Source organism: Aptenodytes forsteri, unplaced genomic scaffold (genome assembly GCF_000699145.1).
Source record: "Aptenodytes forsteri isolate BGI_AS27 unplaced genomic scaffold, ASM69914v1 Scaffold265, whole genome shotgun sequence".
Lineage (NCBI taxonomy): Eukaryota > Metazoa > Chordata > Aves > Sphenisciformes > Spheniscidae > Aptenodytes > Aptenodytes forsteri.
In genome coordinates this window covers 591199-608057 of record NW_008796175.1, presented here as the reverse complement: position 1 = coordinate 608057, position 16859 = coordinate 591199, and the positions used below count along the sequence as shown (strand labels likewise).

The window sequence follows — 16859 nt, the reverse complement described above, 5'->3', positions numbered from 1 at the left end:
AGTTCTGTGCATGGGCTTCTCTTGGAGCTGCTGCAAATGCCACCGTTAAGCTGTTTAAACAAGAGGAGTGACTGTTACCATCTGACAGCAGCCTTGGTTCTTCCTGGAGCGTGTTTTGAGAAACATCAGCAGTAGCTCAGCATTTCCCTTTGCAGGGACTGGGATCCAGTCGTTTCCAGGTGATCTCCACGTGAAGCTGCTCGCCCCACTCTCCTGCCTCGGGGGGCTCCATCAGCTGTGATCCCTGGTGAAATGAACCAATTATCTGAAAGCCCCGTCGGTCCCCGGAGCTCTGAAAGGGTTATATTGGGCCTACTGTAGTTTTAAGCATTCTGTGATGTGCTCCTTTATAGAAAACAGGGACAGGCAAGCGTTTTCTGATCCGGACAAGTGCAAACACCTGGAGGAGAGCATGTGCCAAGCCTATAGCTACTAGGAGTGACGCTAACGAAAGCGATCGCTTCCTGCCTGCCAGCATTGCTTGTTTGAGATATCGGTGCCATAGCAAGTGCTGGGTAAACAAGATGATTGTTTCTGCTGGATGATCTTAAAGCCCTCCTAACTGTCCGCTCAAAATACTTTTCCATTTCAAGGAAATGACTGTCTTGTTTGTGTTAAGAGTCAGGAATGGGAAATGACGTGAACACTTAACTGTTTTTCCTGGTGTTTTTAAGAGGAGGCATATTCACTGTCTCAGGTCTTATTTCCAAAGGCATTCAGTGTTTTCCATAACCCTATTAAGTAAGTACTAGAGGCATGTAGTACTAGAGGCATGTGCATGCATATATATATACACACACACACACACACACACACACACACACACACACACACACACACACGTGTGCATCAGAAAATATCTTCTAAATCTTGCGTATCCACCTGGTAAACTTTCACTAGTGTCTCCCTGTGACCATGCTGTAACATGAGTTGATACATTCCCCCTCACAGTGCGGAACTGAAGCCGTCCTCGGGTCTTGTTTTCCCAATGCTGGAATAAATCTGTGATTATAGTGTGCTGTAATCTCCCTGAAGTAGAAAGAAGTCAAAATTCACATTTGTCATGCTTATTTTGCTCAAGCACCAGTTTTATCTGCATCTGCTGAGTCACACTGTGCACTTAATCTTTTTTATCTGTGTATTGCTCCTCGCTTGCCCTTGAAAAAGAAACGGTCCAGCGTTACAGTCTTTATAGTCGCTGATAACTTTTTGTTACTGATTTCTTTGGTCAAGGTATTTTTCTAAACCAGTCGCTTCTCCTTAAGTTCCTTGCAAACCAACGCTGGCAATCGGGGTCACTGTTGTCCTGTAATCCCACTTCCCAAGTCTTGTGTGCACTGTCCTGCAGGACTGAGGCGTCGGGACTTGAGTATAGCGACTCCGTTCCTGGATGTGGGATTCTCTCTCTTCTGTACTGCTGCAAGTGCCTGGCAAAACACAATCCTGGCACATGACTGGAACTCCAGGATATGGGGGGGAAAAAGGTTTGGTGTTTTTGTTTGGTTTTTTTTAAATCAGCTTGGGCCTTTAAGACATTGTCTTTGCGTTAAGTCCTGCTGCTCTTGCCCACGTAAAAATGTAGGTATCGTAATACACAACAGCCAGGCTAATGTACCACATGGCAGTTTTATCTCCCTAACTTCTGTTCAATTCCCTCGCCCTTCCTCAAGAAGAGGCAGGTTAAACCACCTCACGAAAATCAGAATTAACAGTGTAGGTACTGAAGAGTAACAGTGAAGGTACAAGGACGCAGCTCTACAGTGGCAGGAAAACACCGCGACCCAAGCAAGACCTCGGTGTCTGTAACTGGAGCAAGCGCGGTGCCTGCAGCACGGGCTCTGGAACACCGAGTTCTCAAACCAGTTAGTAACACTTTATTTATTTTTTTTAACAGATGTTAATGTTTGACTGTTTCTTTATCATCTGATACTGACAGATGACACAATCTCAGGTCTTCTGAAAAATCAAACTAAAGTAACATTTTATTGCCCTATAGAGACTTAGTTGTATTATATAAAAGAAAAAATGTACAGTGATTAACAAATGCAACCTTTTTTTTTTTTTTAAACAACACTCATTTATTTCTGCATGGTTTCTTTGTACTTCCATGCATAAACAGGAAAGTGACCCATAACATGCAGGGGAAAAGAAAGTTTCATTTCCAAAATGTTTTTATATAGATCAGAGCATATTATATAGACCTTTTATAAAGATTTGTGTGTATGAATCAAAGGCAGGAATAGCAGCCCTTCAGTAGAAATATTTTTAAACTTAACATCTCGACAGTGAAATGTCAAATGAAGGGAAATAGTTGTTATATGAAACAAGGTAAATGTTCACCTAGAATATAAAACTGGAATTTGAGCAGGAGTTTCCGATACAAAAGAAATCCCCTCTTTTAGCTGGGGGGAAGGGAAGGTGTAGAGGAATGCCTTTGTTGCTATACTTAGTTTGGTCTCTAAAACAGAAAAAATGCCTAATTTTATATTAGCATGCATTCAACTTCCATCAATGCCACTCAGTTCACATATTGCATGCATCCCTAAGAAACGAAAGGTTCTGATTATAGAACTTGTTTTTATTGTCTACAACCGTGTTACAAAATGGCTGTTGCAGAAATTATTTCCCCAGGTGAGAAAACGAGCACTCAGCGACATATTTGTAATGAAGTAAGGAATTTGAGAATTACTTCTTCACCTAAAATTCATAGTTTATTTCATAGTTTCACTGATGGAATTTTTCATTTTCTTCAATGATTAGTCATGACTCTCATCCTTCTGGTATGTATACAGAAGTGTTATGCACCAGCCTCAGCACGTACAACCACAAACCAACTCAACGTTTTACATAAGACAGTTTGCTTTTATAGTGATCACGCACTGATGTGAACATAGACTAAAAATAACAAATGTTGCTTTAATAAGGATTTTTTACAGTAGGCGTAGATATAAAAGTTTTTCAAATTATTTTCACAGGTATCACTGAACATTTCATAGCTGTCTTGTTACAGAAGCACCGAAAAGTGCTTTGAGTCTCTCATTTATTATACAGAGTTAAAATATATTACACTTCTGAAGGTATCTTAAATCACTGAACAGTTTTGCTAGCATCTTAATGAGCCAAATGGGAGTAAAAGGCAGTCCACATTCATGATGTGAATATACAGTTTGACATCCTATTAACTCATTGCTCACGTTCTCAAAATAACCATGGTGATGAGACCTGAAAGACAAGAATTAAGAACTAAATGCTTTAATTTCACTGAATAGAACATTTAAAATAAAGACAGTTTACCCTGTCAGGCCAGAGAATAAGGTAAAAGTGCATAAATACAGGCAGAATGAATTTATATACACACTTCACTTAAATATTGGAAGTATTGCTCTGAATTTCGATGTAGTCAAAATCTGTGTAAAAAAGACCCTGAAGTGCAGTATATCTAGTAACTAAACTTCAAAGAAGCTATAAATACTCCAAACAGTTACCGATCTCACTACTGGAAAATCTTAGTGTTGAGATTTTGACTTAGGCAAGTGTATCGCCAGCACACAGGCCGCCAGTTTTCATGGGGGCTAGTTACGGGCAGCGCAATTCAAATGCTGAATCACCAGTAAGGCAGATTAGCTGAGGGCTCCAAGACATTTTTGTTTCTGCTCTGTGCCGAATAACTGATCAAAGACTAGTTTTAGACAAAGATGTTGTTAAGCTTCCTTGTCAGTCTGCATAGGGAGCTTTCTACAGACTCTTTGTTGTGACCTTTAAAGAGGGAGGGAAAAAAAAACCTGCTCTGACAGAGGTTAAAAACAATTAAAAACAGATGAAAGCAGGAAATGTGGGGCTAATAAACCTACTCATGAACTAAAAAGTTCACTTTAATTATGTGCAGATACCGGAAAATGTACAAATCTGCAAGTTCTTAGCCATGAGTTACATTGCACAAGGCAAAGAGGCATATAGAAAAACATTAGGGCTCCTTGAATTCCAACCTTATGTAACATCAAAATAGTAATTTATCAGTTCTTAGGCAATCTAACTTTCTTTCAGGCTCAGATGATGTTAATGTAACAGCCTTTCACTGCAGAGAGCTTAGCTAAAGCCTACAGATCTCACCACAGATAAAGAAATTTCCGAGACTCTTTTACTACCCTGCCACTACATACTGATTTAACTTATTTACTTTATAAACATTTTGATGATAGAAGCATGACAGAACAGAGTTGTAACGCTGCCTTCCATTAAATAAGCAATTTATCCATTAAAGAGGAATTACAGTTCAGCTATTTCTTAAGGTCTGTGTTAGCTTAGACAATCAGTGCTGCCAGAACTGCTGTAGGCCTTAGCTTGGATTATCTAAATCATCGCAGAGTAATAACAGAGGCTTCTGGAAGGTGCTACAGGACAGCCTAGATCACGTGTATAGGGACTTCCAGGCAATAAAGAATTTAACTCATTTCTGTAAAGCATGTACTTCTCAAATGTCATACAGCCCAGTTGGTGCGGTATTAACCTCCCTTTTCAATTAAACGCTACACAATCTAGTTGTACTTCGTTGTGGAAGAAAGTGGTTTCATCTTCTCAAGGGCAATCAACTCTAGATGAGCAAGAGTTGCATACAGAAGAAGAATCTTCTCAGGAACACTAAAAACGCTGCTACCAAAGGAATCAAAGCCTGCAAGAACTTCATAGTGAATCTAGAAACAGGTAAGTTGTTGCAAATGTATGAAGTCAAATGGTTTAATACTATAGCTGGCACCAGCAGACACGGGAGTAATTTTCAAAACTAGAGATAAAAATAAAGCAAGTATTACTGCAAGGTCCTGATCTGAAAATACATCACCATCGGCTCAGGCAAAGAGGTAGGCTTCTGGTTAGCAGCAAGGGAGTTTTCAAATCATTTCAGCAGACTGACTTGCGTGAGTCAGTCAACTGAGTGCGCGCATTATCCATCAAGAACTTGCATCTTTTCCCATCACTACCTCACCTCTAGCTATCAGTTTGAAGCTGCCTAGCTCGTTTCCTTTAAATCCTCATTTCTGCCAGGTAGTGGGACAGGAGAATTGAGTTTAGAGTGACTGTTCTTCAAATCTGAAATAGTTACAGAAAAATAGTCATAGCAAGTGAAATGTGCAACTTATCTATGCTTGCTAATTTAGGAGCAAGTTACAAATCAGGAAGAATTGTGGATGGTAGTGGTTTCTTAGGAAGGGTTTACCACAACTTATTTCTACACATTTCAACTGCTTATCAACAAGGTAGTGAATGGAGCCTTTCAGACCAGCTCATCGGGGTTGGAGAGAGAAATAAAACAACAGAAGAGATCTAGGTTCTGCAATAGAGCAACTCTATTTCAATGTAAGAATAAGAAACAGCACATTCCATTCAGTTTTGTTGGCAGATGACTACAGCTGGCCAGTCATCAAATGAAGGTGAAATTAACATGTAGGGGCCTGTATTATAATTATCGACTAAAATCTGGTCTAAAATACTTACAGGAACTAATTTACACTGATATCACTATGGCTGCAAGTTAAAATAGGAGCGGAGATGCAAAACAAAATGTAATGTGGTGCTTTGTCTCCATCAAGTTTCCTGAAGCCACAGGCAAACACAGGAGAAGTTTCCCAAATCACAGAAGTTGCAAGAAAACATTTACAAAATCCAAAATACTTACCTAAAACATAAGCAGCTACTAACTTTTGATTCACACTTAAGTGGAGGTAGAGAGGCACCAGGGATTCCATTTCCCCCAATGTAGGTAGCATTAGTGCTGCAATACACACTATTCCTAGGAAGACTGTTAGTAAACTAGGTCCCGATGAGGCAGTTCTGTTTTCTGAAAAACAAGATGGTACCAATTGTAAGGAATATCTACCCAATACAGAAGTTAAGTATTCCGCAAAAATGTTTGCGGTACATTGGAGCTGCAACATCCTGAGGTTTTCTTTTCCCTTTGGAGTTTGGAGGGGGTGGGAAACAACTCTTAAACCCACCCTCCTAAACCTGCACTTTGCAGCGGTGAAGGCTGCTCCCTGTTCTGATGCTGGAACTTGTTTTCACATGACTTCCCAACCCCCTCCCTCCTGGAGGAACAGTGCCTGCCAGGCCCAGTAGCTATATCTACACACTCATGACAGCTGGATCTTGCAGCAATACTTGAGGTTTCACCATGCATCCTGACTCCATTCCTTGCTATGTTCCTTCAGTGGTTAGTAATCAATTAGGAAAGAGCACCTGAAGGAGCTGCACAGGCAGATAACTCTGCTTATGCCTCCAGAACAAAACTTGGCTACAGCAAGAGCACGGGTTCTTGGGCCAGATGCATTCTCCTTCTTTCTTTAGAGGATTCAAGAGCTGCACCTGCCAGAACCAGTTTATGTGCCACAAATTAGTAATATTTGAATCTTACTTTAAAAACTGTGAGAGCGAACTCTTCTGACAGTCCAATATCACCAGAATAAGGAAATGCAAACTATAGATGAACTGTCCTTCATATTCTTTACAGCGCTGCAGTTTAAGAGCCAGAACCTACTCAAAGGCACACTGTGTAATCTTTGAAAAGAGCTGTTAACATCTTAGTTGAATACCTCTAACCAAATTCTTAAGACCCATCGGAAAACAGCCAATGTTTTTATCAAGTTTTCTATCCTCAGTGACTAGCAATGTGTGTCCTATTTTAATTCCATAAATCTGTTATTTCTAGGTTGCAGGTTATAGGCAGAGACTGTAGTTGCTTTGTTTACTGTTTCTCTGTAAGCAAGCAATATAATGTAGTCAACAAGGGTTTTAAGCAGAGAAATAGCATTTGGATTAAGACCAGTATCAGATTGTTCAAGATGGCTCAAACCCTCCATACCAGAACAACTATCATAGTAATGTTTTGTTCTGTGAGCCCAGAGATCTTGTAGGTTTGCTTTAACCATGTATCCTACTAATACCTATCTGTTGGTTTTTTTTCTAGTAAAAGGGGTTTCACCAGCCAACAAACTATGTATAAATAGTGAAACCATTTGGTTTTAACAAGAGGAACACTCTCAAGCAGGTTCATCTATTTTCTGGAATTGATTTTTGTTCTTGTCATGAAAAATAAAAGTGACAAAAATACTACAGTATAAATCAGTAAAAGTAACAAGAAGGTAGACTGTCAAGTCAAGAATCAGTTTAGATTCAGTTCTGGTAAAACTTGGTACTTCCTATATCTCCCGCTACCACTTCAATTTAACTGTTCGGTCCAGCTTTTGCCCAAGACTGTTGATTCACTTCCTCACATATGAAACGTGCAAAGAGTTTTCAGCTAGCAACTGTGCTTTTCTGTACTTGTGGGACAGACAAATGAGATGGTGCAGAACAAGGAGCACTTTAGAAGATGTTTTGGCAATATTTCCTGCTCATCAGGAAATGGAGGATTAAGGGTTTGGAACAAACTCAGAAGGGGCATATGTTCTGAAAGAGCCCAAGGGAAAAAATAACTACCATCCTTTTGCAGATAAATTCCCATTGGCTGTAACAGAACTTCTGCACCAGAGGAATAAAGGATGTATTCTCCAAGGTATGACATGCAAACCTGGGTCTTGATTAATCAAGGCAGCATAAGCAGAATAGCCATAGATTGGGTTCTTGGGCACTATCATTCCCCAGTGATAAAGACAGCAGTCTTACAGGTAAGTAAAAAGAATTATTTTAAAATTTATTTTAGTCTAGGCTTTCTAGTCACTTGAGCTATTCATAACTGATACAGAAGACAGGAGGGGTAAAAGATTTCAGCTACCTGGTTGACACAAAGTCTGCTCAAAAAAGACACTTTCAGTCAGATGTTCTTTTATTCGTTTTTCCTCCTCTTCCTTTTGTTGCTGTTGTTCCTTTGCAGATGGAAGTAGAGTAGCAATAATCTCCTTTTTCCCTAATGCTTTCCTCTGGCTCTGCTCAGACACTTGTAGACGGAATTTATCCATCACACCATAGTAAGAAGCCCGAACATCTCTGTGACGAATTACGCTGCAGAGGAAAACAACATTTTCAAACAGAGGAACTAATAAAAAGCATGTCTCCTGTGGAATTACGCCCTACATCCCGATGTTTCCCCTCTTTCCCCCATACACAGATACACTGCAACAGTACAGATCCCCGTTCCCTCCTCCATCACTCAATGTTCTTGAAGATTTGATCTTGCCTCGTATCTCCTCTCCCTATATTTGAGAACCAGAGCGAACATATCTGCTCCAATTGGCTGGCCAAAAAGAACAGTTAACTATTTATCTCAAGCACACCTTTGCCTCAATCTGAGGCCTAGCTGCCAATTTGCATGAAACATCAATTATCTGAAAGATGCCTCCTCCTCTATCAAAGCTGTTTGATGCTGGCCAATGATTTTAAAAGGTATGGGGGGTCTGGAGTGGACAGGGAAGGAAAGAAGAAAACTAAGACTGCCAAACACTCGGACAGACGATGGCAAAAGTCTGGCTTTTTGAGGAAACCAGGCTCAGAGCTTTACAATTATACTTTCTCAGAAGCAAAACTCATTCCCTCTACATTAAAGAGTCAGCTAGACATAAAGGGATTTTCAACATCAGAAGCCCACCATTAAGAGCATATAGCAATGCAGTAAAAATGACAACTACGTATCTACATAAACATTTCTCACCTGTCTTTCAGTGAGTAAATCTGGATATCAATAGTAGAGCTCTGTGCTGTCAGAGCTTTGCTCGTCAATCTAGCTACCTTGCACACATTTCATACCCTGCATTGAAATGCATGATGCTGCAGATACTTCACTAGCTACCAAGAGCTAGGCCAGGTGTAGCTACACAAGCTGCAATCACAACTCAGACTGCAGTGTAGACATATTCTCTGAATTACAGCTAGAGAGTCAGTTATTTTCTTCGTAAGCCTTCTCACTGTCCAGCAACCACTCTGTTGCTCTACTGTTTTGAATACGTTGACCAAGATCGCTTCAACAGTAAGACAGGGTGATAGTTGTTGCATTCCTTCTAGTTTTATGGCATTTCATGGGAAAAGTTGTATGTGGGACCTACAAAAGGCACAGTTTTAAAGTAACACTGATCAAAGGCAGTACAGACCTCTGAGCAGTGCTCTGCTCAACTGCCTCCTCTCTGCATTTATGATTCATTATCAAAATAGGTATCTAGCATTAAAAAGCTGTAACATTTAGGTTTTGAAGCCATATCGGCTCTTAGAGTTAATAGCAATTTTAATTATTTTTCCAAAGTGGAAAACTTTTTTTGCAAAAGGCTATTCTAAATTTATAAGATAACAATAGCTAATCTGAAAATATACCTACATATAAGTGATTTGGATTCAAGAAGGTTCCCATCTCCTGAGGGGAAAGAAATGATTCTACCCTTAGTAATACAGGACAGTAGTCTTAAAATTGCTTCAAGAAACCTATCTTCGTGATAATATAAACATTAAACTGCTGCAAGAAACAGGTTTTTTGTGTTTCAGGCTTCATTTAAAGGAACTATATCACATCACGTATCTACAGTCATTAACACATAGCCAGTGCTTGTAACTGGTATCTAGTTTGAATAGACTATTCAACAAGGAAACAGAGACTAAGTCATCCCCCAGCGAGAAGGCTGCAGGAAATGTACGTAGTTTTACGTCACTTTAGAGGCGAAAGAGCGTGCTTATGACAGGCTTTCAGCAAGCTGAGTGTTGGCTGGGCAACTGCCTTCACTAAAACAAAAGGCTTTTTCCCCCCAGCAATCCTAATTCATACAACTCTCAACATATCAGAACAGCGGATTCAACTCTTATTTCTTCCTTTAACACTTCCTTTTAAATTTTTGTTTCTACTCTTAGTACCATGGTACTAACCACCAACCTAAACAGAATCTTGACATAACACTGTGCTATGAGAACATGTGTCTGCTGCCAAGCAAAGAGATGTTTTCTGCAGACCCTTATAAACAGATATATTCTCCAGTTTCTTTTTAGAGATCATTGCATAATTGGAAGCTCTGTAGAATATCTGTTTATCTGGCAAATGGCCATACTTGCATAGTACTGCTCATATCCTAGCAGTAAACACTGCCTTTAGACAGCAAGTATTAGAATGGGATAGGGGTTTTGCTGCACAAAAAATTCCCTTGGAAACATGCAGTGTCTTATTTTCCTTTATTTAATAAAAGACATTTGTTTAAGATGAACCAAATGTAATCATGCTTGTGTAAGTGTCTGCTAAAGACTGGAATAGCTCACTGATACACTGGTATATTCTGACCTGTTTTGTTCCATTTTTAGGATTGTTGCCCCTGCCCACTGAAAATTTTAGTTCCATGTTTTAAACTTCCTTTCTATTTGGTGAGTCCTTGGAATTTTCCAAATTACACCTAAGGAAAACAGTCTACAGGAAAGAGCCATTCCCCAAGCACGGTATTATTTATCTGACAAAAGATGGATCATTCGATAGCAGGGGGTTTTGTATATGGCCATTTGTTAGCCAGAGATTCCAGAAGGTGTTTTACAGTTTGCAAGTTTCTAGTCAGAAAGCTCAGTCTGCTCTTTTAGGTACTTAATGCTTTCTTTAGCTGTATTCGTACATCAGCACAGAAATAATGTGGCAAATGGAAGATGAAAAAAACCAGGCTATTTTAGCTTATATACCTACTCCACTTTGAATTAGAGCAGCCTACAGCCCCTATACGTTATTGTGGTCACTTAACTGGCCTTCATCTTTTCTCTGTTATTGGGTTGGGACCTGACAGGAGAAACAACTAAAGGGGAGACAGATCTGAGAACGAGAGAGGCGGTCAGGGTGAAAGGTAGGCAAAAGTACCTTTATTAAACATGGCCCAGGATAGTGTGCTCAGTAGAACTGCATACATTTTCATTTGCCCATCTGCAAACAAATATTTCTCACAAAGAAATCCCAACCCTGGGGGTCTTGTTTTTCTTGTTAGAAATAACAAAAAAGTACTCAGAGGAGGCTCATATTACTCTTACTGCTGGTTTACAAACTATACTACAGGATGCATTTACTAGCATTTTATTTATGCCTAAAGACAAAATTAAAGAAGGAAATTTCTCCAGTATTGTAATATCTCTGCCCTAGAGTGAAAGAACAGCAAAGACCAGATGGCCACAAGAATATAAGAGATTAGGAAAATATTCTATCTTTCTCCAACTTTATTTATACTACGCATGCTGTCATTTACTACATCTTAAATAATAAAAGAAATTAAGGTAATCAAGTGTCATGCATTAGGGGGAAAAAAAACAAACCCACAAACAACTTTTACTTACATATCAACACAGCACTGAGGCTTCACTGCACCAGTAGCATCAACCACCGCATATTTATTTGGAGTTGTACAAAGAACTGCAATGAAAAGGACAGTAGTGGTAACAAATCATGAATTAATACCTCACCAACTTCATCAACAGATATACGTAAAGACACGAGTTTGGTTTTGTCACAAATATGATTTGTTACATGAATTATAATTGGACTGTTCAAGATCACCAACTAACCCTTAAATAAAACTTAACCTAAGAAACCCACCTTTGAATTTTAAGGCAAACTCATAGGGGTTATATAGAGTCAACACCTGCTTGTGTGTTGACTGGTCATCTGCATAAAATATAAGTTCTGTAGGAAAAACAAAAACAGGAAGATTTCCTTCCACTAACTCTGGCTGTCTTTTTTGTTGCTGCATTGGCACTGAATCCTCCTTGCTGCTTCTTGTGTTCTTATGATTTTGTATCCTCAGAGACTTCAGTTTTTGAATCGTTTAAGAATTCCAAAGCATTTTGGCAATTCTAAAGGAAAAAAGGGGAAAAAAGAGAAAAGGCAAGAAGATTATTTCCATAAGTCTATACTAAACTGAGGCAGTCAACAAAGGTGTAAAATATAGAACTTGACGCTTGGTTATGAATCTACCCTTACTTAAGTTCCTTCAAAAATACAGAAATAGAAAAAATATTCGCATCAGGTTCCCATCTATTTAACACACTGCTATAAAATAAATGGATAGGCACTTCTTCAGTGTATCATGGCAGCATTTTGGGGTCCCAGTCCATGACAAGGGCTGCTTATGCTGGGTCTTTGCAACACAAACCAAACAACAACAACAAAAAGATATCCCATCCTTGCCTCAGAACACTAACACTTGAGAAAAAACAGAGCAGAAACGAGGAAACACAAAGACGTAAGGCAGCAGTAGTCACCATTTAGGCAGGAATCTCTCTGCAGTGGTGACCTTCCCGGATGAGGTATAACAACTTAGGTATCTGCTCACATAGGCACTGAGGTATGTCAAGTCCCAGAGATTCAGAACAAAAGAATGGGGAACACCTTCATGCCTTGTTTAAACTGAACTCTTGTTACAATTGCATGGCAGTTACAGGCAACGAATTGAAAAATAACTGGGATGAATAATACCAAACAGATTTGGGATTTACTATTTGATTAAAAAATAAGACAGGTTTTCTACCAGCACTGCCTCTAACCAAAGTATAACTATTGTAATTCTCCCTCTGCCATCCCCACAGTTTTGTTTTATTTTGAGTGACATTCCAGAACTAAAACCAGAACCCATGACCCAATCAAGCAACAATCCCAAACGTATTTCATAAAATAAAATTAAGGCCAGACTCCTCAGCACGCATACCACTGACTTTACACACTACAGACAGAACAAAGTGAAACAGCTACATATATTTTTCCCTCCAAGAACGTCATATTTTACTGTAGCTCCTATAATTATCAAACTGAAGGTGTCCTTCGAGGCTTAATTTTATTCTATAGTAGAAAGTATTAAAAGAACAAAAGGTTCCTACTGATTCATCAGCTGTAATTTCCACTTCCAATGAAGCTTTATAAAACAACGTCCATTTCAGCTGTTCTCCAGTCTAATAAAATGATTTGGTTGCACCTTAAGAAATTTAGTTTCTGAACTTTCTAGCAGCGAATAGCCCTGCCATTGTTTTGGTAAACACCAAAAACAAATGCTTATTTTTGCATTCTAAACATCATGATGTTCACATTTCCAAGCACCAGATACATGTTTCATACTTGAAACATGATGCAAGTTTAGGTGTTTACTGGAGTATATCTGTCATATCTTCAGGTTTACAGGTTCTGATTCTTATTCACAAACTAAGCTTTTAAATGTATTTATTTTTTAAAATAGCAAATCATTCCTGTAAAATTTAAATTCATGGCTCTTACTGGAATGTCTTTCCCCAAGATCCAGTTTCCTTTCAGAGCACAGGTTTGTTTCCACTTCACTGAAATGCTACTAATAATATTCTGAAAACAAATCCCCAATGATAGTGTTCCAAGCTGATGTTCTGCTGCCTTATTAAGAAGAGTCTAGAAAAAGAAATAGCTCTGTAAGTGGCAATTTGGGTTCCAAGTGCTTCTTAGAATTCTGGTGAATCCCTTTTGTTTCAGAAGAATTAACAAACTCTGGAATCACTTTGTGCAGCAAGTGTAAGCATTATTTCTTGAACAACTTTATGTACTATTGCAAAGTAAGAGTCATTGTTCCATACATTAAGACTATATGAAGAGCTAATGTAGACAAACTGCCAGCTCATAAGAACACAAAATAACTTCTTTTGAAGTTTCTCCTAAGCAGAACATTAAGAATTTTAATCCCCCCCCCCAAGTTAGCTCAATGCAGTATGCAGTAAGCATATGTGAGAATCTTTGGTTCTCATACATATCTACACTGCATACATTATGCGTAACAGAAATACAGGCAATCTTTGAAATGAACAAACGGGTAAAAATATTATTTATAATAATTAGTATTATTTTGATGCTTTAGGTTTTTATTTAAACACTGCACAGGTTTCATGCTGATTCCTGGTGTCAGACAGTCACACAACTCCAGTTTCTTCAGCTTGGCCAGTGGCAAGAGTTTAGGTGTCCAAAAAACCCACAAATCACAACATCAGTTGAGGTATGGATCACCAAGCCTATTAACAGGCTCGTTTTTCTTATGCATCTGTTGAAAACACACTGCTCAAACTTCCCAAGATTCCACAACTTGCAGGCGGAAAGCCACCGATCTTAAAAAAGTATACCCTATTATTGCTTCCTTTTCTTATTTAACTTGGCTGGATAAGAAGTTGTGGCTCAAACCGGCAAAAGTAAATCTGGCAAACCCAGACCTGCAGTAGACATGTTTGCTGACACAGCAGTGTCATTCAGGATAGAAATTTCTGGGTTTCTAAGCAAGCAACCAGCATCCTTTTTGAGACAATCATCTTGGCTTAGAAGTCACCTTGCTGGGATATCTCACCAAGTAGTATCAGTAAAAGTACTTTTCCTGAAGACCACATTATAAACTATACATGTGCTGGGGAGATTTGATGGTTAAGCATTAAGAACGGCATACCTTTCATACAGCACTCATCAGCAAGAAACTGTAAAGACTTTTACACAGAAAGTCTGTGTTGTCAGAACTTTTCTGCACAGATTAACCCTAGAGCAGCACTCCTGTAAATGTTCAGAATAAGGCTACGCAGCTGGCTGCCTTCGGCACCCCAGCCAGTTCATTTAAAAGAAAGTTGGCTGCCACTCTTCTACACTGTGCACTGCAGTGCAGCAGATTCTCACCACGATCCCTAAATTTTATGCAGTCAATAGTCACCGTGATTACCTGCAGAACATAAAGGTAAGCACAAACAAATCTGTACAAAACCGAGATCTGTGGTCTCAAGTCTGTGCCCTACCCCGCACAGATGGGCTTCTCCTAGTACTGCCAATGAGACTCCTGCAGGTGCAGGAATCTGTCAAATGTAATGCTCATTACAGGACACGGGCCAAAGCGTAACACCTGAACAACGCCAGCTTGCTTTCCAATGCTCTTTGAAGTCCAAACAAACAATTGTCACTGTTTTGTGAGATCTGTGGTCTCAAGTCTGTGCCCTACCCCGCACAGATGGGCTTCTCCTAGTACTGCCAATGAGACTCCTGCAGGTGCAGGAATCTGTCAAATGTAATGCTCATTACAGGACACGGGCCAAAGCGTAACACCTGAACAACGCCAGCTTGCTTTCCAATGCTCTTTGAAGTCCAAACAGACAATTGTCACTGTTTTGTTTTTTTTTTAGCACAATAAGGATCTTTCCCCCCTGAAGTTACTAAATATATACTGCTGGTGTCACAACAGCACGGATCTGCCAGCGTTTCCTTTGAAATCCTCTTCTTCATAAATTTAACTCGACAGAGAAAAACACAAAGTGAAACATAACTTCTCTCTAGGGTCAGAAATAACACCGATCGTGATTTGTTTTCACTTAACAAGTATCTGCTGAAAAAATAGATCAAGTGAGGAAGTTTTTTGTTCCCATTTTAACTTCCAACAGCCTCATCACCATGGCTTCTGAGTGCATTTGTTGGTTGGGTTTTTTCCTAACAACTGCCAACAACTCTACAGAATGTCATCTGGTAAACACTTTATTCAGAAGATAACCTCTTTACAGTCATGGTCTCCACATTCTCCTTTTAAAAATTGTCTAATTACAGTGTAATCTATTTTTGTTATAGCTCATGATCTACCCTCTAAATCTACACAATAAGCCTTTCTACACTAGATAATAAAATTGACACCTTTTGAGCGCATATTTACAAAGTAAGCTACAAAGTCTTCTTCAAAATTCCCTCCTATGTCAAGCAGTGCAATTACTTTAAGCTACATGCAAATACGGCGTAAGATCTCACTGAAGCAGATCTATTAACACTTTTATTTTTTCCAGAAGTTTTTGAAGGCCTTAACATGCACTTACGCAAACCAATGTTTAAACTACCTGCAATTATTTGGGAGAGTCATCCAATGGTTAGAGCACAGACCCAGCAGCCAGGATGGCTGGATTCCATTATTGCTAACTCTGTCACTGACACTCCATGACCTTGAGCGAGCTGGTTAACCTCACCTCAATTTGCTAATCTATGAAGGCACATATTCTGCAAAGTATTTAAGTAGGCGGATAGTCACATTTAAACTGGCAGGACTACTCTGATACTTTGCAAAGCCTGGACCGAAACATGCTACTGTTTACCTCTTTACAGGGTGATGAGAAATGTAATTAGTAACTGTCTCCAGGATGCTGTAAAATGAAGTGGTCTCAGAGCGTTACCTATTAGCATGGATGACTACAACATGCATAAATCATGCTGATGCTCAGCAAAATTTATTAGGACATTATTTTTTTCCTTTTCTTTTTCAAATGCTGAAAAGGTGACAGTAACAAAAAATATTATTCAAATGCAACTAAGAGACATGCAAAAGCAGGGCAAAATGAAGTAACAGCCGCTCATTGCTTATGATCCATTCTACTATACGGCTCAGAAGAATCCTATGGAAGACTTTCAAGGGCACCTCTGCTTTAGTCTCTATTTTCTCACTTTCAGGTTGTGTTTAATGCACTAAACTGGCTGGTTTTTAAACGTGTATTGTGCCCATTAGTGCTACGTGGCCTTTTTCCCTGTCTCAGACCAGGTTCAAACACTCCACTCAAATGCCGAGATGCCACAGACCAACTGAGAAAACCACTCTTTCCTCAGAGAGCTACGGGAAGGAAGGCATTCCGATTCGACTCTCAAAGCGCACCTACTGAAGGCAGAGAAACAGCAATAATTGCACACGCTTAACTGATCCTCTTTGTTCTCCAGCAACGAGCAGCTGAGATAAGGGCTGAGGCATCTGCGCTCTAACGGCCTCTCTCCACAGCCTGCCCCTCCCCGCCCCCCCCCCGCCGGTGGCGATAACGCAGCCTGCACCTTCGCACCGGCGCCGTCCCGCACTTCTTCCCCAGCCACAGCTCGGAGCAAGTTAAAGAGAGCCCCGTCCCCGCCGACGGAAGGTCCGCGCTCACCCCCCGGCCCC

General features: G+C 39.7%; 1 protein-coding gene across 2 annotated transcripts; it reads right to left on the bottom strand.

Annotated features, from left to right (window-relative positions):
- Positions 1 to 2848: 2848 nt before the first annotated feature.
- On the bottom strand, positions 2849 to 16630 carry MOSPD1 (motile sperm domain containing 1). 2 transcript variants are annotated; one of them, XM_009287574.2, is made up of 7 exons: positions 16588 to 16630; positions 11522 to 11778; positions 11263 to 11338; positions 7766 to 7992; positions 5672 to 5833; positions 4982 to 5085; positions 2849 to 3222 (listed from the first exon to the last, which is right to left on the bottom strand). In XM_009287574.2, the coding sequence occupies exons 2-6, from the start codon at positions 11673 to 11675 to the stop codon at positions 5006 to 5008; spliced, it is 699 nt and encodes a 232-aa protein (XP_009285849.1). In that variant the 5' UTR covers positions 11676 to 11778; positions 16588 to 16630; the 3' UTR covers positions 2849 to 3222; positions 4982 to 5005. The 2 variants fall into 2 exon arrangements, with proteins under 2 accessions (XP_009285849.1, XP_019329761.1); XM_019474216.1 differs by lacking the exon at positions 4982 to 5085 and having other exon boundaries at positions 16588 to 16624.
- Between the last annotated feature and the right edge of the window lie 229 nt (positions 16631 to 16859).

Excerpts from the sequence above, each read along its gene's own strand:
- MOSPD1 (XM_009287574.2), bottom strand. The coding sequence starts at position 11,675 with ATGCAGCAACAAAAAAGACAGCCAGAGTTAGTGGAAGGAAATCTTCCT. Across the intron at positions 7,993-11,262 it reads CCTCAGTGCTGTGTTGATAT|CGTAATTCGTCACAGAGATG; the intron begins GTAAGTAAAAGT and ends TTTCCTCTGCAG. Across the intron at positions 5,086-5,671 it reads AGTAGCTGCTTATGTTTTAG|ATTTGAAGAACAGTCACTCT; the intron begins GTAAGTATTTTG and ends TAACTATTTCAG.